This window comes from Branchiostoma belcheri, unplaced genomic scaffold (genome assembly GCF_001625305.1).
Source record: "Branchiostoma belcheri isolate BF01 breed outbred unplaced genomic scaffold, Haploidv18h27 scaffold32, whole genome shotgun sequence".
NCBI lineage: Eukaryota > Metazoa > Chordata > Leptocardii > Amphioxiformes > Branchiostomatidae > Branchiostoma > Branchiostoma belcheri.
In genome coordinates, this window is record NW_017803932.1 from 1,861,494 (window position 1) to 1,884,144 (window position 22,651).

The 22,651-nt window shown below is 40.3% G+C and overlaps 3 protein-coding genes across 7 annotated transcripts in view; 1 reads left to right on the forward strand and 2 right to left on the reverse strand.

Moving 5' to 3' along the window:
* The window catches only part of LOC109474881 (apoptosis-resistant E3 ubiquitin protein ligase 1-like), a 14,841-nt gene extending 5,183 nt beyond the window's left edge, over window positions 1-9,658 (reverse strand). Inside the window, exons 1-20 of the mRNA XM_019775346.1 lie at window positions 9,550-9,658; window positions 8,683-8,910; window positions 8,241-8,415; window positions 7,673-7,893; window positions 7,341-7,555; window positions 6,769-7,009; window positions 6,312-6,481; window positions 5,753-5,933; window positions 5,358-5,485; window positions 5,137-5,214; window positions 4,709-4,850; window positions 4,150-4,277; window positions 3,818-3,893; window positions 3,356-3,465; window positions 2,576-2,758; window positions 2,162-2,287; window positions 1,812-1,941; window positions 1,139-1,197; window positions 920-1,006; window positions 306-481 (exon numbers count right to left, since the gene is read on the reverse strand). Coding sequence (XP_019630905.1) covers window positions 306-481; window positions 920-1,006; window positions 1,139-1,197; window positions 1,812-1,941; window positions 2,162-2,287; window positions 2,576-2,758; window positions 3,356-3,465; window positions 3,818-3,893; window positions 4,150-4,277; window positions 4,709-4,850; window positions 5,137-5,214; window positions 5,358-5,485; window positions 5,753-5,933; window positions 6,312-6,481; window positions 6,769-7,009; window positions 7,341-7,555; window positions 7,673-7,893; window positions 8,241-8,415; window positions 8,683-8,842 — 2,786 coding nt within the window. The 5' untranslated portion in view covers window positions 8,843-8,910; window positions 9,550-9,658. The remainder of the gene's footprint in view (window positions 1-305; window positions 482-919; window positions 1,007-1,138; window positions 1,198-1,811; window positions 1,942-2,161; window positions 2,288-2,575; window positions 2,759-3,355; window positions 3,466-3,817; window positions 3,894-4,149; window positions 4,278-4,708; window positions 4,851-5,136; window positions 5,215-5,357; window positions 5,486-5,752; window positions 5,934-6,311; window positions 6,482-6,768; window positions 7,010-7,340; window positions 7,556-7,672; window positions 7,894-8,240; window positions 8,416-8,682; window positions 8,911-9,549) is intronic.
* A 152-nt stretch (window positions 9,659-9,810) lies between these two features.
* Window positions 9,811-12,789, forward strand: LOC109474873 (rRNA-processing protein FCF1 homolog). Its single transcript, XM_019775335.1, has 8 exons — window positions 9,811-9,921; window positions 10,024-10,097; window positions 10,477-10,545; window positions 10,927-11,075; window positions 11,540-11,612; window positions 11,820-11,907; window positions 12,129-12,223; window positions 12,433-12,789. Exons 1-8 carry the CDS (start codon window positions 9,919-9,921, stop codon window positions 12,479-12,481), a joined length of 600 nt encoding a protein of 199 aa, XP_019630894.1. The 5' UTR covers window positions 9,811-9,918; the 3' UTR covers window positions 12,482-12,789.
* Window positions 12,790-13,118: 329 nt separating this feature from the next.
* The window catches only part of LOC109474828 (acetyl-coenzyme A synthetase 2-like, mitochondrial), a 12,951-nt gene continuing 3,418 nt past the window's right edge, over window positions 13,119-22,651 (reverse strand). The window contains exons 2-17 of one of the 5 annotated variants that reach the window (XM_019775241.1): window positions 22,445-22,634; window positions 21,569-21,665; window positions 20,763-20,909; window positions 19,638-19,690; window positions 19,250-19,428; window positions 18,807-18,959; window positions 18,417-18,564; window positions 17,851-17,988; window positions 17,499-17,591; window positions 17,232-17,341; window positions 16,802-16,816; window positions 16,055-16,181; window positions 15,677-15,804; window positions 15,366-15,429; window positions 14,918-15,039; window positions 13,119-14,788 (exon numbers count right to left, since the gene is read on the reverse strand). In XM_019775241.1, the coding sequence (XP_019630800.1) occupies window positions 14,615-14,788; window positions 14,918-15,039; window positions 15,366-15,429; window positions 15,677-15,804; window positions 16,055-16,181; window positions 16,802-16,816; window positions 17,232-17,341; window positions 17,499-17,591; window positions 17,851-17,988; window positions 18,417-18,564; window positions 18,807-18,959; window positions 19,250-19,428; window positions 19,638-19,690; window positions 20,763-20,909; window positions 21,569-21,665; window positions 22,445-22,634 (1,938 nt within the window). In that variant the 3' untranslated portion in view covers window positions 13,119-14,614. The remainder of the gene's footprint in view (window positions 14,789-14,917; window positions 15,040-15,365; window positions 15,430-15,676; window positions 15,805-16,054; window positions 16,182-16,801; window positions 16,817-17,231; window positions 17,342-17,498; window positions 17,592-17,850; window positions 17,989-18,416; window positions 18,565-18,806; window positions 18,960-19,249; window positions 19,429-19,637; window positions 19,691-20,762; window positions 20,910-21,568; window positions 21,666-22,444; window positions 22,635-22,651) is intronic. The other 4 variants (XM_019775242.1, XM_019775244.1, XM_019775243.1 and 1 more) reach the window with 4 other exon arrangements.

Consider the following 22,651-nt stretch of genomic DNA (forward strand, 5'->3'; position numbering starts at 1 on the left):
TCGTAGTCTGGCAGGCACAACTGGTTAAAACTGGGGTGGAAAAAAAACAGTTCACCAATTAAAAAACACTGATCAGTACTGTCTAGCATTGACACATAAAAAAGGGAAAACTCTTATCAAATTTCTTGTTTAAGTTTAATGTCACTACAATGTACTGTCCATGTTGGTCCGTAATATCATTAATTAAGTTCCTTTTGTGGGATCGGAAGGATAAAAAAATCAATATTTTGGTAGTATCTTTTGAAAAAAAATTGTGCGATTTAAAACAAAGAAACAAAAAGCAGACAAACAAAAGCATCCCTCACCAGGTATGTGCAGTGGGCAGCATGCCCCTGAGGGGGACAGAACAGATCTGGAAGCGAGGGTTGAGCTCAGCAAACCCTCCTGGTGGCAGCTGGGAGCTGCCTGTGGTGAACTGGAGTAACCTGGCCATCTCCTCCTGCGTAAAGCTTGCCACTATAGTCCAAAACCAGTCCAGTACCTGAAACATTTCATATTAACAAGAAATCATACATTTCAGACCTCCAGAAGGTATTTTGGGTTTTTGTGACCTTCAAGTTCACAGACCTCATGTTTGGCGATGCCTCGGGGGCTTTTAGTATACCATGTGTCCAGTTTAGAAAAATTCTGATAATTTATTCAAAAACCCTAAATCAGAGTTACCAAAAGCCCTAAATTAGGGTAAATAAAACCCTAAATTTGGGTTACAAAAACCCTAAATTAGGGTTACTAGAAAAACATAAATTAGGGTTACCAAAAAACATTCAATTAGGGTTACCAACCAAACCTTTAAATTAAAAAAAAAAGATTATTAGCCAAACGCAAAAAACATTGGTTCAATACCAACTATCACTACAAATCCGTTGTTAATCCCAGCATTGGTCAATCTATTGATATAAAACTCTTCACCAGCACTAACCTTCTCAAAGCCCCATGCTCCTCCCTGGATCTCACAGTGCTGTTTGAAGTCTGCTATGCTGTAGTCTCCAGTCCCACATATCAGCAGCTGCAGGGGACCACAAGGCCAGGTCACATCAATCCTTTTTTTGGTTTTCATTATCAAAAATCACCAAAGTAGCAGAACCAGCACAGACTGATTTTTTTTCATATATCCCTGGTTCAAATAAGAGAAAATTACCTCAAGTTCATTTTCATCAAAAATGCTGAGGAGGTTGTCTGGGATGAGCTCATTCAGACCTGGGTAGAGAAAATAGCAGTCATAGAACATTATGTTGCCTACATCAGCACAAAATATCACACAGTACAGTCATGCAAGTAGCACAATAAGGGAGAGGTACAATTAAATCTGCCCTGCTTTGCGTGTCAGTCAAGCTCTGTCCCTTGTTTCATCTGCAATGGGATCACTTTACTTTGGCTGGGTGTCTTCTATTTCTGAGAAACTAACTTGCACCTGGGCTAATGTGCAAGCAGATTTTGTGGGGAAAAGGTAGCCTGCTATATTGGCCTCCTGTACCTATTGGCCACCCCACATGGATACACTGGAGCTTCATTATCCCAGCCAATGCATACATGTGGCCAACATATGCTCCCCTTGCCCCACAGAATCTGCTTGGAGATTACACATGGTCAACCTAGCTTCCTGAACAGCTTGCACACAGGGCAAATTTGCAAACTGGGCAAATTTGATGCTGTTAAATGAATGTTATGATTTTGTGAAAATATCAAACTTTCCATCCATTTCTAGTTTTTTGTGTGTACATTTTTGTTTTTGATTTTTTGTAAAATTCCATTCGGAAAAAGACCATACTGGATGGTAAATCTGAGAGTGATGTACAGTTACTATATCCAACCTTTTAGGAAGTATTCCAGCTCCTCCTGTACTGTAGCTGCGAGCCGGTACTGTGCCAGACTGTCCAGGTACCGCAGCTTGTTGTCATTTGTGACGGGCATGTGGGCTCCACCAGGGACAAGCTCTGCAGTCTGGGAATGGCAGAAAATTAGTCCAGGTATGGTGCACCAGTGTATTATGTTTGGGTGTGTCTGTCTGTGTGTTTGCCTTTGTACATGACATTGTGTGGTATTAGATGCAGTAGTTAAATACATATGGGAAACAAAAAACTTGTATGAGCATGACCTTAAGATATCATTTAAGAGTCATGGTATTTATCTACTACAAATGAAATTTAACGTTCCTTCTGACCTTGACTAGTTTCCCCATGACATCATAAACCTCTTCAGTAAAGTTCAGCTCCATGTCCTCTACATCGTTAGTCTCTATATACTGCACTTTGGTCTTGTAGAACTCAGGGTCATCTGCTGCAAAGTGCTGGGGGGAGCAATTACAGCAACATACTCTGTGATATACATGTAAATGTACCCTCATTTCCACAGTATTGTGCAGAAATGTTTATATCCCATGAAGATTTTTTTACAAATATTTCTTTTGAATACTTTTAAATCCCATGCAAAATTTCAAAATTGCATGCAAATGTTAAAATGCAATTCTTTACAGAATAGACATTCAAATCCTATGCACTTTTTTTCACAAATATTTTGATAAAGGCGGAAAACGTGGTCAACCCTTTTCCCACCAAACCATGAGAGAAAGTCTCACCTTGTAGGTGACCCTGAGTCCGATGAGCTGTGCCAGGAAGGACCTGGAAAACCTGGCCTTCACCAGCTGCCTGGTGGTTCCTCCCTTGGCCGACTCAAACAGGCACTTCCCCACAACCTTCCCGGCAAACTCATAGTACTTGGGCTTGGTGACAGCAGCGGGACGGTCAGGGTTGGGATGCACCTGGGGGGAAAAACGAGAAGTGTGGCCTGTAACATGTGCTGTTGATTAGCAGAATTAACATAAATTAACAAACATACACAGTATAGGAAAAGGAACTTAGAGATCCTTTGTGAAGCCACTAGGCTCAAGAGTGAGAGTTAATGAAGTATCCAACTGTCCTCGTAGCCCATACCAAGTCATCATTTGAAATACCATCAGAGAACTGATAATAAAATAATAAACCCAATAACAAATGGGGAAATCATTACATGGTGGCAGAAGTGGGATAGCTAGAGCAGAAGATAGCTGAGAATAATTAAACAGTCAGAGTAACAGCTTTTGCTGCCAGAATGATACCAGTAGTAGTTGGATTGGATAAGTGATTGCAAGGGATTGAAAGATGAATGTAGTTTTTGGCTTGTCTATGTAATTGCAGGCTGAGGGCATTCTTTGGAAAGTTGTGCTCATCTCACACAAAAGTTCAATGTTTTGTCACGGAAAAGGCTGTCAAAGATACTGACATCGCTGATTGATTCTGTCACAGCCTGCTTGAAAATTCTATGACATGAAAATTCAATGGTGAATGTGACAATGCCGCTAGCTGTGAAAGTTCCTCACCAGTCCCTGATTATCATCCTTGAACCTCCTGAAGAGACGTGTGCTGGGGTGGAACAGGGCCTCCGTTACCAGCTGGAACCACTCCCTGCTCAAACCTCCCCAGTCCAGACCTGAGCAACAGCATTACCAAATGAATGAAAACATGAATGAATGAAAAGGATGAAAGTTTACCATTGTGTCCTGCAACAAAGTCAACCAGCCCATATATGCATACGAGAATAAGACACCATAATCGAAAGAATACAAAAGGAAAGCTGCTTTTCATGCAAAATGTCTTGGAGTTGAAATGTCCTGGTACCAAGAAAAACAGCCATTTTTTGTGAGATTCTGAAGAATTTTTAACAATTTGACAGACTGTTAACCATACTTTATACGCAAATACATGATTGTACATGTGTTTTGTCAAATGTATCCTTACTGGTACCGGTATATTGTTTTAATAAATTCATGACTGTAACGAACCTTCCTCCCCATCAAAGGACACAACAAATGTCTTCCCCCAGTCTGAGGATGAGAAGTGCTTTGTTGCCTTCATGGACTAGGAGAGATAAACATAATGCATATTAACATCCTCCAATTTAAGTTGGGAATTACATCCCACATTTCAGCAAGTTTAATCCAAAATGGCTTAATACCACAGACGTGCATTAGGTAAAAATGAGATTGATTAATATGTTAAGTCCATTGATGACACCCAATTCTGCAGAATTCTGCCAAAATGAATTCTCCAAAGAATTATTGCAACCTGAGCCAGAATTCTTGTTAGGTCTTCCTGAAAAGCTTTATTAGCTTACACTATCCAGCAGGTCCCGCCTGTTGACCTTGACCATGACGTTGGAAGACCAGGTGGCCTTTTTACAGTGAGACTTGCGAACTTCACGGTAGAAAAACTCCTGCTTGTCACTGAAAGTCTCTGAACCGCCTAGTGGCAAGAAAGGAGAAGAAACATATATTGCAGCCTCAAATATACAAACTTAAGACATAAAAATTGTACATATTATAAAAATCAGCTATACAAAAAATTCTTGCCTGGTTGTTTGAGGAAAAAGATGCAACATTCAGGTACATTTTAGTAATTGCAGTTGAAAGTTTTTGTATCCCTTGTTCTTTTATTCAAATCTTGTCCTTTCATTCAGGCATTAGACATTTTCGTACAATTGTCGTAGGATTGCAAACTGAGAGTATTTTTGGGATAGTTGTACATGTGTTCTTCAGAATTCAGCTGTTGTGTTATAGAAATGGTTATCAATTTAGCATTTCTGGCAGTTGGTTCTGTCACAGCCCACTTTAAAATGCTATATGACAACAAAAAAATTGTACGGTGACCAACCACAAATGTGGCGTTGCCCTTACCGATATTTTTGAGGAGGAACTGTGAGAATGTAGCTGCGAGCACGTTCCTGTCCTTACAGGCTAAGTGTACAGGTGGCTGGCAGCCGTCATCCACGGTGAAGGAAGGGAACTCATGGCTGTTCTGTAGGCCACTGAATGTGAACTGCAACACATGGAGGGAGTCACGTCATCAGTTGATGTGACATATGAACTTAGGGCTCGAAATACTGAAAAACTGTTCAGAAACCATTGCCATTATTTCTTTTACACTTACATTTGTATTAAAAATGTGTGTGGTACCAGTCAATACACAAATACAACTGCAGTAATTCACAAAAAAACTCTAAACACATGTAGTAACTTTCTGGAGGTTTGATATCTCTGATTTTTTGTGTTAAATGGTGTATTCTACCAGGTACATCCAAAGTACACACTAGATAAAGTCTTACCTTGGTGGAGGGGCACACTCTGAAAGTGTACAGCCTTCTGGGAATGATCCTTAGAATGAATTCTCGAACTGTTAATTGCTGGAAGGAAACAAAACATAGGTAAGGCCTGAACGACAATATGTTAAAATCAAACCCACGGTCTATTAATCTCGTGCTAAGCTAGCCACACGACTAGTTGACACCACTATAAATATCAAAATAAAGAAAACAGATGCACCTACCTTTGGTGAAATATAACAGTACACCTTCTTTGCTTTTTTTCCCTCCCCCGCCAGCAGTAGGTATGCCTCATACCAAACATTTAAACTCTTCTTAGCAACATTCTTTTGTACTGTGGATGAATCAGTCTCTGAAAAGTAAAAAAAAAGACACATGTAAGCTCTGATGGTAACTAAAAAAACACCTGAAGGTGACCCAGCATCTACCAGGTGGGAGTAAGTGGGTAGTATATGGGGAAATTTTGGAAAAAATCTGATTAAATTACATTGTACATCATACAATCCCCTCCACAGTTTCAATGCATTTACAAAAACCCAAAATACTTCCCAAAAGTCTGAAATCTCTAATTTCTTGTTAAGTATGCTGTGGCACAACAGATATACATTTAAACACCTACTTGACAAAACCAGTATGTTGAATTCGCCATTCTTTAACCTGCTGCCCTTGTAGGTGCCCACAGCTTTGTACGAGCCCAGAGTGTCCAGTTTGAGGTACATCACAATTTGTTTGGTCTGATCGTCTGATATGACTGACAGCTTTTGTTTGATGGGGTCAGTAGCTGAGTCTCTGTTGCCAACCTGGAAGCACAGATTAACACACATATAATACATGTGTTGCTGTTTTATCATTGTTAACAACTGCACCCGTGTCTGTATCAGGTGTGGCCTGGGTGAGCATGATTGAAATTTTCCTTTGTGTTCCCCTGGAGGGGTCAGCAGGGGTTGATCTTAACTGCCAGTTTAAAAAATCCTGGGGGCCCGGTAATGCCTAAAAAGGACAACTTTGATGATGGGCCTCTTGGTCACATTCTTTTCCATTCCAGGTCACCAATTCATAGTGACATGTTTCTCTGGACTGACTTAGAACTCTTCAGCCTTAAAATAACATATACTGGTGCTGCAATGAAGGGATTGAATAAAATTATGTCTTGTCAGATATCCATGCTGCATCCTTACTGGGGTGATTTGGAGATTGTAGCCACTGCCATGGTTGAGCTCAATGGTCTGGTAGCAGATGTTCTCGTACTGGTCACGTGGCTGGACGACAAGCGGGAAGAACTCTCCCTCTGTCAGGACCACCGTGGAGCTGTGGTGTACAAACCCTGTCTTCTCTGCCACCACTGGGCCTGGACACAAACACATGTGTACACAATGAAATGCAAAATAAGGCAAAATAGGACCAACTTTGCATACCGGTAATCAAAGAGAAAATTTAAGCATATATATAGATGTATGTATGTACCTTTGGGGGTGTCCATGTACCTGTTTTCCTGGACATGCTATGGTTTTGAATTTGGCTTTTATGGGTTTAGGCTCCCTAGCAGTTGATTTTGGAAGAGCAGGGATGTTTCTGTTAATGGTGATGTCAAATGGCAGATATGATTAAACAAAACTCTTTTTTTGTGTATCTTACCAGGCACAAAGTCCTTCCTAAATGGGCTGCCGGATATGTGGATCCCTGCCCCCAGCATGACTGCTATTCTGTAGGTGCCAGCCCTACGGACGGTGAACGTGACCCGGGCAGTGTGTGCCTTCAGGCTCTCTGTACTTCCCACCTCCACGTAGGCCGAGACCTGGGCAGAACCCTGCAGAATCTCCACCAGAACGTTCTCGTGGTCGGAGATGGGGTACGCCATGCCATTCCTCTGGTAGAACTAAACAGGGATAGAGCAGGTCAAATGTTTCTTTGTTCATACATGTGTATGTACAGTCAAACCTAGTTACAAAAGTTACAATCACAGAATAACATTAAAAGAGCACATTTTGTGAGGATGTACATTGTATCGTAACATTGCATGGTGTACAAGTACAGTGTATTAGGAATCAAAAGGCACACACATGTTCACAGACAGACAAACGCACACATAGACACACAGACAGGCACACACATACACAAACAGACACACATATATACACACAAACCTACAGAAACACACACAGACATCAAGTCAAAAACTCCCTCCAAAGACGTGTCAAAAACTGTACCTGGATGGTAAACTGTAGAGTCTCTCCGACGGCCTGTGGTTCTTTCCATCCCCACTTCACATAGCACCTGGCAGGGTCCAGGAAGCTACCTGTGATGTACTCATAGAGCCGGGCACGCCCACGTGCGGGAGGGGGGTGCTCCGTAAGGTACTCATAGTTACTGGAAACCCAGGTGTACACCAGGGCCACGCTGGTGGCAAATACTACCATTCCACCTGCAGATTGGGCCATCAATGAACATGTTAGTGATAAAAGGATATAATATAGTTCTTGACAAAATCAATTCCCCCCAAAAATAAATGAATTTACAGTATACAGCCTACCACCCCTACCGACGTTCCACGTGGTGCGTGCGTGCCTGGCAGACACTCTCTCCCACAGACGTCTCTTCTGCCCCTCCAGCTGCTGCTGGGACAGGGACTTGAGGACGTTCTGGAGCTTGGTAAAGTCATCCAACACTTCGGCACCATCGCCAGTACCACTCCGCTGGGCGTGTCTGTCCACCACATGTGCTGATGCCTGATCTAAGCTTCCAACTCCTTCAGTATACAATCTGCAGATGGAAACACCATGTGATAATTAAGGTTATAATCTCCCAGCAGATCTTCTGGATCAGGTGATAAAGTTGTAACTGCCAGCCAAGATAGTATCGCAGTCAGCCATTGGAAGAATTCTGTTTGGAGATTTGTTGATGTGGATATGAGGGAGGATAGCAGCAAGGGTTGAAATTAGACTGCCATGTGATAATATCATTCTTACATCTATTTCTACCTCCATACCTATACACTGCACTGTCAGTCTATTATGTTGATATGCTTTGTGAATCTCCATTAACAATGAGAAGGTCCGTTATTCAATCAGATTTCATATATCCTACAGTACGAGCAATACTATACTGACCGCTGTAGGTGGTGGTCTAGTCCTTTCTCTTGTAGCCACTCCCGTAAAATGAGGTATTCCTTCAGCTGCTGCGACGCCTGTGACAGCTGCAGCTGCACGTGGCTTTTCAGCTTCCTGAAGACGGCATGCTGCGGCAGGTAGTCCATTTCTGCAAACTGCACGGGGGAAGTGATTTCTGGAAAAAACGCACGAATAGATTTAAATTTGATTATCCACCTATGGCCTTAAATTTACCAAGGTGCAAATGTAGCAGTAGAGTATGGAGGAAAAAATGTCACATTCAAAAGAACACACACATGACTCATACATATAGAATACAACACAGGGTATGCCGTATCACCCGTCGTATCAGCCCGACCGTGAGTCAGATTGCCCGACAGCCAGGACACACTGAAAGATACATCTTTTTAACATCAGCATTGTTTCCACCGCCCCTCCTTACCCATCTCCAGGAGGACCTGGCTGTACTTGTCCAGCTGCCGCTGCTTGAGCCAGTCCACCAATTCTCTTCTCTGCTCATGAGCCGTCTGGTTCTCCCTAACGATGCTCCAGACTCCACAGCAGATCCCAAAAACCACCAGGAACTTCTGAAGTGTTCCCATGTCTGCAACTCTGGGTGTGTCTCACGGGAGTTCTTCTGTCTCCAAGCTATGTCCACATCTTAGAGGGCCTGCATGGGGGAGGTAGTGATTACGAATTACGCAAAATTACGTTAAATTCTCAGAGCAGCAGCTGATTATGAACAATTACTCCTTACTGCTAATGTAATGAATGACAATAATTTTGGGCAGCTGCCTACAAATTCCGAAGACTTTAATGGCCTGATTATGCCTTTCGAAAAAGGGCATGCAGGGCCCCCGGATGATCTTCTAAACATAGGGAAAACGCAAAAGGTCAACATCACAGTTTTACAGGAATGGCCAAAGGATCTCAGAGCAAGGGACAGTCTTCCAGTGATGTGATGAGCCCCCCTCAAAAATGGTGATAATGACAACAATTAGTGATGATGCATATGGAATCTATCTCATTATCTCAAATTAATAATTCATACCATCAGAAAATAACACTGATGGTGTACTGGCTGTATCTTTGATAACCACAGCGACTATCCAAAACTGGGGTATTTGCGTGAACGTTAAGAACATATGTTCAGTATATCTTCAGTATTCAAAATCAAATACAAATTTTGAACCAGAAAATATCTGAGAAAATGTTGTTTGGAAAGGTGCATGACCGCTCAATTATTGCGGGACCGGTACGGACCTTTGTAATTCCGTAGAGAAACTGTCTGAAATGAAGAAAATCATACCTTTTCCGCAGTATTTTTTCTCATCAATGAACGTACTTTCTTACAAGTTGAAGTTCCACCCATGAACTGTCTGCACCAGTCTCTGCTCACTTCCGGTTTGTGTAGTTGTGCTCCTAGGGGCTAAAGGTCAATAGATTAGTCCACTATTGAAATCTCAGAAACTATTTGAACACAATATGTTATAAAATATCATCACAGTAATTTGTGTAAGCTAAAATATGTAACGCTGCTTACTGTCATTTAGAATTATCTAGAAAAGTAACAATATTTTCTTATAAATCATTTAAAAACTTAGAAGCAACACATATCTGAATGGTTTCACCCAAGATGACGTAGGCGGTACATGTGTGGACTCTGCCAAACGTGATCATGGTAAATGAAGCACATATAATTTTAACCTAAATTAAACTGTATAATACACAATTTCGAGTTATTTTGTATCTCTAATGTCTTGGTAACATGTTTGTTCCACAGGGGAAGTCTAGATCCAGGCCAGCGCCGAAGTTTGCTGAGATGAAGAGGAGGATCAACCCGAGGGACAGTAGAATGTGAGTCGGCCGCGTGGGGTCCGAGAAAAAATATTGCGATTTTCTAAATAATATCATAAATAACTTAAAGTCTGATGAAATACTTGATTTGTTGTTTATCATAGTAACTAGATTGAGAATCCCTTCTCAGGGCTCGGAATCCATTTATGAGAATACATGTAGGTGCGAAATAAGTAACTTGGCACAAATAAATTAAATCTTTGTATTAAACTTCATGGTTTGTACATTATTTTTTGTGTGCTATCATTGTGATGTAGATCAAAAGTGTATGTACTTTCTTATACCTAACTGTCAGAATCTCTACTTTCAATCAGTTCGTTTATAATTACTGTTTAATGCTAACCGTGACATAATTCTAACTTTGACTTGCATCCTGCAGAAACAAAAAAGAACGCAGAAAATCAAAGAAGAAACCCAAAGACGAGAGCAAGATTGTGGAGAGACAAGTGTAAGACTTTCAATTCAAATCTCGACTCACCAGTCCAGCGTCTGATTTTCTATCCGCCTACTACTAACGTTACTAGTACATGGGGGCCTGCATGCCCTTTTTCGTAAAGCGTAATCAGGCCTTTTATAATCTTCGTAATCCATAGGCAGCCCTGCCCAAAAAATCAACATAATTCGTAATAGTACACTAGCTGCAGAGCATAAAATCGTAATCAGGTCTGAGACTTAAACATAATTCGACGTAATCGGCGGCAAAAATTTTGCTTAATTTGTAATCTCTACCCCCCCCCCCAAAGGCAGGCCCTCGTACATACTACATGTAGTACATTAAAGCAGCGCATTTATTGATTCCTAACTTTTGTGATTCTCCCCCATTGTCCAGGCCCAAGGTTTCCTCAGCACTGTTCTTCCAGTATAACACCCAGCTGGGGCCTCCCTACTACGTTCTGGTGGACACCAACTTCGTCAACTTCTCTATCAAGAACAAGCTGGATATCGTACAGTCCATGATGGACTGTCTCTATGCTAAATGTATGTTTAAACTGTTCAACAACATTTTCGGTATCATCAGCAACAATAATATTATTATTCAGGTATTATCATGGTATTGAACACAGTGCTGAGGCACAAAGTAAAAGATATCGCAAACAAATTTTTATTCGTCCCATATTGTGAAGGGAAATTGATACAAACCTAAAGACACTTACAGTACTTTGTTTTTCTTTCTTGCTTCAAGCCTGAATGTAGTCACTAGTAACTGTTATAGATGTGTTTGTTTACTGTAATGCTGCTGAAGACTATATCAAAGATAGCAGGTTTTGAAGCAAAGCACCCTCTGGCAGAATCTACAGAAATTGCACTGCAGAAACACAAACAGACAAGCCAAAAACAATGATTCATGCCTTTGTGGTGAAGTACCAAGGTGACAGTCAAATTTACCTACCATGTATATGTTTGTTGTTTGTTTTGCATAACCATTGTTTGTTTGCAAACAGGTGTGCCATGTATCACTGACTGTGTGATGGGTGAGTTGGAGAAGCTGGGACCCAAGTACAGAGTAGCACTGAGGTAACCCATAGTGTTTATTATTACTGGGTACAGAGATGTCTATTGTTTGGGGTGTGTTTGAGCTGACAACCTGCTTAATATACATTTGTATGCTGTGTATCCAATTTTTTTTCTGTGAACCTTAAGTTTTAGGTGAGGTGCACCAGTGCACCTATTCCCAAAAATGATATTCAAGCTCTGTAATGACATGTCTTTTATTACGTGTAGGCTTGTGAAAGATCCCAGGTTTGAGAGGCTTCCCTGCATGCACAAAGGAACATACGCAGATGACTGCCTGGTGGCTAGGGTAACACAGGTATGTCCACAGAATTCAAAAACTCAATTGTAAATACCCATCTCTTTCTTGTGTACCTGTGAATCTGTAAGATTCTGTGTTATGGCTTTCATCTTTTCCATTTACTGAATATCTCATAGTGTGCACAACAATCAGAGGGAGCCATAATTTTAGTGCATCAACTCAAAGGTTTTTCCAAAATCCTGGGATCATTCTTTTTATTGGTCTTTCTTTATGTCTAGCACAAATGCTACATAGTGGCAACAAATGACAAGGACCTGAAGAGGAGACTGCGGAGAATCCCCGGTGTTCCCATCATGTACATCAGACAACACAGGTCAGTTGGGGGGCTTATTGCACGACTTACAAATACATTGTACACGTAGATGTATTAATGCTCTTTCGTATACTAGTACATTCTACTCACTTCTACCATTTTAACTTATCTACGGGTCAATGTACAACTTAGTTGTAGACACAGTGAAAATGATGAGCAGTTATTTTTGACATCAGCCACTCACCATTTTCTTCATCTTTTTTCTACAGATATTCCATCGAAAGAATGCCAGATGCATTCGGGGCACCAAAAGTTTGATGATCTAAATGTAGGGATACCAAAAAGAAAAGCTTCAGCAAGAAATAAAATTGGAATTTCCTCATTCTTGACTTTTTGTACACTATGTTAGACTTACTCAGGAAGATCAGTTCATTGTAGTGGTCATTGTTGTTTCAGTAAGAAATCACCACTTACCATGTTATCCACAGATAAAGCTTTATTATCATTCACTTACTTTATATTATATCTATGTGAACTATGGGACCAAAACCACAAAAGTTCTGGTGAAGGTAATAGTAAAATTTCTGTATCAAAGGGAGAAATAAATGTCAGTAAAACCTCATCAATCACACACGTGTAAGTCATGTATAATCTTTTATTTACATGAATTCTTACACCATCCAACTTACAATAAATTCTAAGAATAAAAATATAGAAAGTTACACAGTTCAAATTGTATCTTGAAAAACATGTGAAGGACAAACCAATTTCAGAATCCTTTGTTGAAACTGGTTCTATCTAGCCTGAAAAATTACATGTAAACGGTATTTCCAGAAGTACATGTAATCTATAATACTGTATCTGCTGCTGTTATAACCACTCTCTGGCATAACAAACCAGCTTTGCAGGCACTTGGCACAGCAACAGCTGGTTATATTGTATAGAGCGATCTGTTACTCCTAACCTTTGTACATCTAGCTGCTATCTAGTGAGGATACCCCTACTGCAGTTAGTGGCAAAGAGTTCCTCTCTACAATAGTTCTGGAAATAATGAATTTTATTTATTTTGGGCTTAATTCAAAATGTAAATGGTAACTGTTACTTGTAAAACTGGTAAATGGAAAACCAAGAAAACAATTTGTTATCTTAAGTTAATTTGGGTCATTGCCATAGTTGGTGTTCTATATATGGCTTAAAGTTTCTAAAATGATGTTCTTTCTGGCTTCCTAAAATATAAAACATTATCATACACGGACAGTCATTTATCATTTAGTTCTTACATTTTTGTTCTTCCAACTATATAGCCACTACATCACTTACACAATTATATGAGATCAAAATACAGTATACATTTTGCGTAACACGTCGTTAGTATATACTGGCCTCTTGATAAAGCCTGTGCCCAGTGGCTGCTGCATTACATTAAAAACTACAAAACAATTATGTATCAATATACAGTTCCCTGATTCAAGTGTTCTGAAGTTTGACTGTACATGAATCATACTTGGTTTCTTAAAAAAATAAAATGAAAAAATTATGTTCAATTGTAAGATCAGATGTGACTGAAGGCACCACAAATCGTCATGATTGTTAAATCTGTCATAAATTTGTTGTTAGTATCACATTATTAACAACAGTATGATCAAACCTGCTGCATACACACTTCGGCTAAATGATAACAATTGCATGATCATAGATTATGAGTACAAAACAGTGAACATAAAAAAAATACTGGTCACTTCAACAGTGAGAATTAGTTGCATGAATGCAAATCAGGAATGCAATGTCCAATTGAAACCAAACGAGAAATCCAAACTAAGACATATAGGCACAAAGTTATACTTAGATCAAGAGGCAAAAATTTGTGATTCAATTGCTGCTGGAATAGAGCAATCATCACAAAGGCTGATTGCAATTTTCATTTCATTTCATTTGAAAACATTTCTGCTTGTAAACTATTCCATGAGCTTTACAACTAATATTGCTAAGATTTTTTAAATACTACATTGTTTTTTTTTTAGTTTTTGAAGTTTGAAGTATGACTATATCCTCTGAAATATATCATTCTACACTGACATCAGATTCCAAAATTTAACTATTTTGTTCGATTTCGCTCCAGACGTTCACTTCCAAACCCCTGTCCCAGAAGTCCAAAGATTTAGGCAACTTTTCAAGATAGTGAAGCTATGTTGAATCGGCTAAGCTCTGAACCACATTGATGTTGCAGAAGTGTGAACAGAGCAAGTACTTCTCCTAAAATATACCCTGTCAGATGAAATGTACCTCTGCTTATATGGTGGATCTGATCAAACGGGAAGAAAATTCAAGGATAAAATTGGTGTCATATTCAGGAATCCTTTGAAGCAGAAAGCAGGTTAAAAGTCATTTGCCTGTGGCAGCATTTCATTCATAAAATCCAGTGTGAGTAGCCTATTGGGTTAGGGGTAAAAGTTAGCTTGTTGTCCTTTGCTTGTAGGCCTTGTGACTTTGGACAATAGCATCCACAACACTGGGCTCAGCCAGGGTGGACACATCTCCCAACTCCTCTTCTTTGTCGGTAGAAATCTTGCGCAGGATTCGCCTCATGATCTTCCCAGATCTGGTCTTTGGTAAGCCAGGTGTGATCTGAAATAACAAGAGTTTCCACTTTTATTATTCCAATTTCTATGAATTTCAGTGTACAACTGAAGATTTTTATATTTCATTTGAAGAAGGCGTATAGGAATTTCAGCCTTAGTGTTGTAGTGTTCTTACCAAAATAGTATCAGGAACTGCGTATGCCGCGATGGATTTCCTGACCAGATCTTTCAGCTCCTTAGCAATGTCTTCTTCATCACGCCGCACTCCTTCTTTCAAGATCACAAATGCATATGGTACTGGGATATGGGGCAGAAAATGACTTTTTAAGCACAACTGCTCAAGGGAAATGTTACATAATTATAATAGCCTTGGCACAATGTTGTCCAGCTATACACTAGTCTGAAGCTGGGATCAAAACAGCCTGTTTGCAAAAAGAGATTAACAGAATGTCACACAATTTTTGTCACAGCACCAACCGCTGACAAGACAGCCTATTCCAAAACAAGAATTTTGCTGGATACATGCATGGCTATTTCAAAGTTTCATTCAGTTTGCGATCGTACAATGTATGTGACCAGCAGGCCTTAACAGAACAAACTAAAAGAAACCCCATGTACAGTACCTTCTCCTTTCACATCATGTGGAGTTCCAATGACAGCTGTTTCAGCAACATCACGATGCTCATCCTGAAGAAATAAGACACAATGTCATATGGGAGTAATAGAAATTAATATTAACTCTATAAAAAAACTACAGCTAAACTTGGTCCAGCGACCACTTCCATAAAACGACCATCGGCCTAAGACAACCGTTTTTCCGGTCCCAAAATTTTCCTCATTGACCACGACTGTCAAGTATTAAGCATTGTGCCCAAGACGACCACTTGTATCAGGTTCTCAAGGATATTAAGTTTAATAAAAATAATGGCCTTACCATGGCATCCTCGATCTCTGCTGTGCCAATCCTGTGTCCACTGATGTTGATGACATCATCCATACGACCAGTGATGTGATAGTAACCTTTGTGATCCCTGTGAGCTCCGTCCCCTGAGAAGTACGTCCCTGTGATGGGAAGATCACAATAAAACACTTATTCCTGTCCTCAAGACATAATCACCATTGTACATAAGGGAATATGCATTTCCAATACTGTATTACAGACATGGTGTACTAAATAACGAGCAGCAAAAAGTCCTTCTCGAGTTAGGGGATGTGTCAAATAATGGCATCACCCGTAAAGTGGAAAATGAAGAGCAGTGCTGAAAGTGTTGGTTGCATGAATCTGAAAGCATACCCACACAATTGTTATTACCTGGATAGGGTCTGAAATATGTGTCCAGGTATCTCTCGTGGTCTCCGAATATAGTCCGAGCGATGCCTGGCCAGGGTTTCCTCACACACAGCGCACCTGATACCTCTGTACCTGGCAGCTCCTTTCCCTTCAGTTAAAGAAAAATTGCAAGAGTCAGTCATTCTTAATGTAACAATTATAGAGCTTGAAATACTTTTAAGTAAATTGAATTAAAATTGTTTTGACTATTCTTTAATTTCTTTTTTTCTTGAGAAAATTTGTTGTATACACCACTAGTCCTGTAGCCTCATGAAAAATCCCACAACAAAGTTGAGTTGTACAATAAATGCTGCTGCACTTTTACTGGTTTATAATGAATGAATAAAATTTAATATTAAATCAATGATAAGTTTATTGCAAATTCTTACCCAAAGGCTAATTGCAAGTAGCATGAAAATGACACACAATGCATAACAGTTTATTCATTAAAATATCATTTGCTAGACTTAATGCTCATTTCAAAACAGTGGAAGACAAAATATCCTACTTTTTCCAACAATATGTGGGTTCTTTGATATTAGGAGTAGAGAAGTTTTCATACAAACATAAATTTGTCTGTAAACATGGAAAGATTAGGATAGAATTTTGTGGCTTCTTTTCTCATACATGTACTTGTAAAAGGCTTGTTTGAAATAGAATTTTGATGTATTTTGTCTTCCACCATATTTGAAATTTAGCATGCAAAATGGATTTTGTGAGGGTTTTCACCTGCTCAGGTCCAGGCTACATGCATGTGGATCATCAGTGGCAGCAACAAGCAACAGCAGGCAGCAGGTCATTTGCAATCACAGAGGAGCAGTATTAAAATCATTCGCATGAGCTGTGCAAGAGTCAATCACTTTATAATAAGATTAGAAAAAGCTGCACAGGAATAGCTTATTTCAGATATGCTGAGCTTTGCTGAATTGAACACTCTACACTAGTACTGTAACACACAAACTATTGTCCTGTTGTCCTCTACTTAACTAGTTTAAAACACATTGCAACACATGTATATATATTGCATACAAATTTCAGGAACATGAAATTGAACATTGTGGCATTTAACAAACTTTCTACAACACATGCTTAGACAAAGAGAAGTACTGGTATTTTACTGTTCTCTGACCCATATGTAGCCAGTCAAAATTAACGCTACCTCGTCATTGAACAGCACAGGTTCAATCCCAAAGAAAGGCCTCATGGGACCATGTAAGATTTCTGCACCAGGCTGGGAGGGTCTCGGGGTGATCATGATGCCTCCAGTTTCTGAATAAATTCCAGGAAAAAGAAGCAAGAAACAAAAAATCAGACAAGTATTATAATTTTATTGGCATAATCAAAGGCATGGTCCATCTGGTGAGGGATTCTTGTGGAGTGTTCAGAAAAACAGAGCAGATATTTTCAGGTGAGAGTTTGGAGTTACCTGTTTGCCACCAGGTGTCCACCAGGTCACACCTGCCCTCCCCGACCACGTTGTTGTACCAGTCACCTGCCTCCACGTTCAGCGGTTCTCCAACTGGAAACAACATAAATAAATGTAAATTCAAAGTTTGCAACACTTGTATTACACTAACAGCACAGTGAAAATAAAGATCATGCTTACTACACAGTACTACACAGTATGTGACAAAGTACCGAAAAGTTGTGTGCTAAATGATTATAAATTTGGTCTATCCTGTAATCTGTATCTTGTGTGACCCTGACCTCTTCCCCTCACGACCTGTGTGAAAAGCACCCAGCAGGCTGATTTGGTTCAAACAAACAAACAAACTTACCACAGCCCAGTTTCCTGAGGGTGGATCGGTCATACTTCTTCACCCAGGACTCGTCAAACTTGAGCAGCAGGCGGACGGCGGTTGGTGCCAGATAGAACTGGTTGATCTTCAGTCTCTCCACCATCTCCCAGTACCGCCCTGTGGTAGGGATATTATAATGTACAGGCTCTAGCTGAGATTTTAGTTCAACATAATGGTCATGCCAAGCATAGCAACCAATCGGGGTGAATATGCAGAAGGGGGGGGTATGAACCTTCCAAGGTTTCTTGATGTAAGGTAAAAAGCTTCCAATCTTAGGTTACATAAAGGGAACAGTTCTCTTGTAAGAGTTTTTTGTCAGTTCAACATTTTTCATACTTGATCTGAATTATTACACAAGTAAATACAAGCAAATATGACATGCCATACTCAAACTTAAAGGAATTGTCGCCCACCACTAGCAAATCACTGTTGAAAATGAGCATACCGTAAAATGGTCCTAAACTTAGCATAGTGGTTGTAAATAATAGCATGATGGCTAGATACACTAAAATGCAAAAGCTAAAACCCTGCATTGTCTCACATACCTGGATTGGGATATGTGGGTATGCTCTCAAACAGCACAGTGGTGGCACCATTACTGAGAGGACCGTAGACGACATAGCTGTGACCTGTAATCCAGCCGATGTCTGCCACACAGCTGAAGATGTCGTCTTCACGGATGTCAAAGGCAAACTGACAAAAGAAAAATGTAACAAATACAGTGTACTACACATTCTAATCTTTGGTTTAAGACTAATAAGAAAGCTGCCAGCTCCATCAAAAATCTGGGCAATGCTTGATGCCAAACACTGCAACAATAAGACTGCGACAAGACCTTTAAAGTTTGCAGTACTGCAGATGTCTGCTAGGTGGACTCATTGTCACATTGAAAAGTTTCAAACAGGATAGGCATATTGTAAGAGTGTATCATATACCTTGGAGGTCATGGTGGCATACAGCAGGTAGCCTGCCTGTGTGTGGAGGATGCCCTTGGGTTTCCCTGTGCTACCAGATGTGTACAACATGAACAGGGGATCCTCACTGTCCATTATCTCTGGGGCACACTCTGAAGACTGGCTGGACATCTCCTACAACAAGGGTGCAAACCATGCAATTATTACTTTCAACAAGCCTGGGCCAATATTGCCAACGGTTGTTGATTTATCATAGAGTGGTATTTATCTGTAACTGTCACTAACTGAATTTGTTCTGTGCTGAGTCGAATACTGCAAATGTGGAATCATCTCCTTCCACGCAAACATCACTACTTGGAAAAACAGACGCACATACGCACAACTCAGCCACCCAAAACAACACTTCTTTACCCAGAAGTTATCATCCAAATACAATTAAAAGTTAAACAGTGATGCCAACAGACCTCCTCCAGAGGAAAGTCCAGGTTGTGTTTCATCGGCACCTCTTGGCCGGTCCTCTGTGCTACCAGTACTCTCTTCACCATGGGGCAGTTAGCCACGGCAGCGTCCACAGTCTTTTTCAACTCAATCACTTTGCCTCCCCTCACCGCCTGGTCGGTGGTGATCACTGTTTCACAGTTAGCTAGATATTGGACAAAAACAATTATGTATTTTGAGAAGCATAAATGTGGAGATATCATGTTGCTTGTTTGATATACTAGAAAACCTTACACAGCAAGTTTAGAAACTTGATTTTGGTTGATCCAAGGACAGTCCTTGGTTGATCATAAGTTGTTGATTTTTCAAGCTGAATCAAGACACTGAGAGGCAAGTAAAAATGAGAAATCCTACCATCTTGGATCCTGCTTGCCAAGGCATCAGCACTGAAGCCAGCAAACACTACACTGGAAAACAAGAAATTGGAGATCTTAGACTTCTGGAAAGTTTTTTATGGGTTCACCACACCACGAAGTGGTGGTGAACCCATATTGCTTTTTCTGATGTTTCTTCTCCTCCTTCTCCTCCTTCTTCTCCTGCCATTTTTTAAATGGATTCAGCTTCTTCATTTTAGGGCCTAAGGTCCTGAAATTTGGTATGGAGGTACAGTGGGCAAATACCCCTAGGCGTTTTTTAAATTTTTGTGATACAGGCTTTTAGAATGGTTTTATTTGAGTTTTTTGGCTGTGTTATAGCAAATGTATTACTGTGTTAGTGTGCCGTGTTTACCACGTCTGGGCATGAGTCATCACAATGGAATGCAGGGCATCAACCAATAGGCATGCAGCTTTCCTCTATACTTCTTGCTGATTGGCTGTTGGGATTTAACTTGATTAACACCTGCACAGAGCATTTCCACCTGCACAGAGCATTTCTTGCTGATTGGCTGTTGGGATTTAACTTGATTAACACCTGCACAGAGCATTTCCATACTGACAGTATGTCTTTATTCAAGTGTTTTGGTAGGTATTTCAAGCTTTTCTGCTCCAGCATTGGAATGCGGGGCATGAACGTTTTTTTATTTATTTTGAAAATCAACAGTTTGCATTATGCAATTAAAAATCCTAACCAATAAAGTAGGGAATAGCTATCCAACTGTTGTTTTAGTTGTATGTTACTTCATATTATAGTTATATCAATGTAAATCATTGTTTTCCCTTGTGTTTCTCATTCTTTCCCTGCCATGTCGTAAAATGTGGTGAACCCATCGCTGTATTTGCTCCAAAGCAAATATTGGCCTTTCTAGTTTATTTTGTATTTTCATGACCTACAATTACACCCCATTTCCTGTGTCTGACCTTTTGACTTTCTGTCATTCTGCCAATCTCCCCCTCCCAAGTGCTGTGAACCTACTGTGTCTAGTCAAACAGATGCACAAACCCACACCTCGGCCACCTGAAACAAAACCTCTTTTAACCAAAATAATTACCATTTTAACAAGCTGAAACATGCCCCTGACTATTGACTACTGTGTCTCACCTATGAGGAGCTCCAATGCGTGCGCATGCCTGCATGGCTGCCACAGCTATGGGTGAGTTGGGCATGTAAATGCACACTCTGTCTCCCTTCTTCACTCCATGGCTCTTCAAGGTGTTGGCCAGCTGACATGTCATAGCTAGGAGTTCCCTACAGAATAGGAAAGGGAAGAATTGTGGGTGATGCTTGTAAGTTTCCTTGGTAATACAGATTGATCCTGACTGTCCATCACAATTAGCAGTTCAACCAATGATCACATACCAATAAGTGGTAAGTACGTATAATTAATGAGAGTGTGGCTGCAAGTCTGTCAGAAATTTGCAGTGCTCTGTATTTCAATGTTTCAATGGAGATAGGCGAGGCTACGAGATCAGTCCATAGTAACATAGCTAACAGCCAGTGAGGTAAGTAAAGTGAAATGCTGTAAAATAAAGCAAAATATAATACTAAATTAAACTAAAATAAACAATTTCTGACAACATTCAACCATGATAAGCACTTTTTTAAAATGAACAAACAGATTTGGACAAATTACCAATCCTTGTGATACTATTACTATGGAAGGAACATCGAACTTTGCGAATCATACATGTACTTCCTTTTCTTGATTTCTACTGCCTGGTAATCCAGTTAACAACCTCAAAGTAAACATGGCAGCTGTTTCAGAGTCTGGCAACTTGCAAAAAAATGACCTTTAGAGCTGCAAACAAAGCAAACATAATAAATTGCCATTATATGTATCCGTGATGCCTGGTTCCAAACTGGCTACCGTTACCAAACAGACTTTGAGGTAGTGGATAAAGACTCACCTGTATGTGACCCTGACTTCACTGCCTGGTTCATCCCTCTCCCAAATCAGGGCTGCCTTGTCTGGTGTCTTCTGCGCATGTCTGTCCAAGGTATTTACTGTAAATTATAACAAAAAGAAAGTACCGGTATTGTTATAAGTTAACGTTATATACTGGTTAAAGATTTATGATGATGATGAAAGATTTATAGTAAAGTTAATATGCAGGTTGCTGGGAATAATGCTGGGACCATAGCAACTTACCAAATGCTGCTACAAAAAAAATAGACTTTGTTACAAAATTTATAACATTATAAATTTTCTCCCTTCCCACTCCGGGCTTTGCAAACAATTTCACAATGTTTAATGGTTCCTGTGAGAATAAAAGGGGGGAGACTGACAGGAAGGTCAAGTTGACTGTCTAAATCATTAGTAAATGGTAACCGCCTGAAAAGATAGGATCTTACTATGGGATATTTTTGCACCGGTTGTAGACGCTGGAAACACCAATAATGATGCAAATGTTTCCAGTTTTGCTGCCAAATCCTACATTGGGGGCGTGGACACCAAACAAACAAGCGGGAGGGGGCGGTAGCCGTTCTGGACAGAGAGGCCTGCAATAAATTATCGCCACTGAAACGCGTAAACGGACGGTAACGTTAGTTTTCAAGGAATGGGTTATCAAAATTATCTTTATAGTATATTTCCAGCAAGCACATTTTTCCTGCTTTCGTCTCACGAGGTTCATCATAACTCCTAAAACTGTATCGCCACGCAGGCTACCTACGATTTTGTTGTTTACAGATCAACTTACTGAAGTGAAACTTTCGAGTGTTACAACATAACGCTACATGCTGGCCGACGCTGCTGAACTTTTGTTGTAGTTGTTCTCCCATACCTGAGACGTTGAGCTGGCCTCCAAGAAACCATTTTATCCTCCCTTCCGACATGTCACAGTCACTCACGCGGTCGAAGGACCTGAACCACTGCAGCCGGGACTTGGCGAGGGTTCCCCAGAAAGTGTCGGGCTCCCGCAGCGAGAACTCGTACAGATCCTGGTGGGTCCGCACGCCAGGAAAGCCGTCGGCCTCCGGCATGGGAGTCG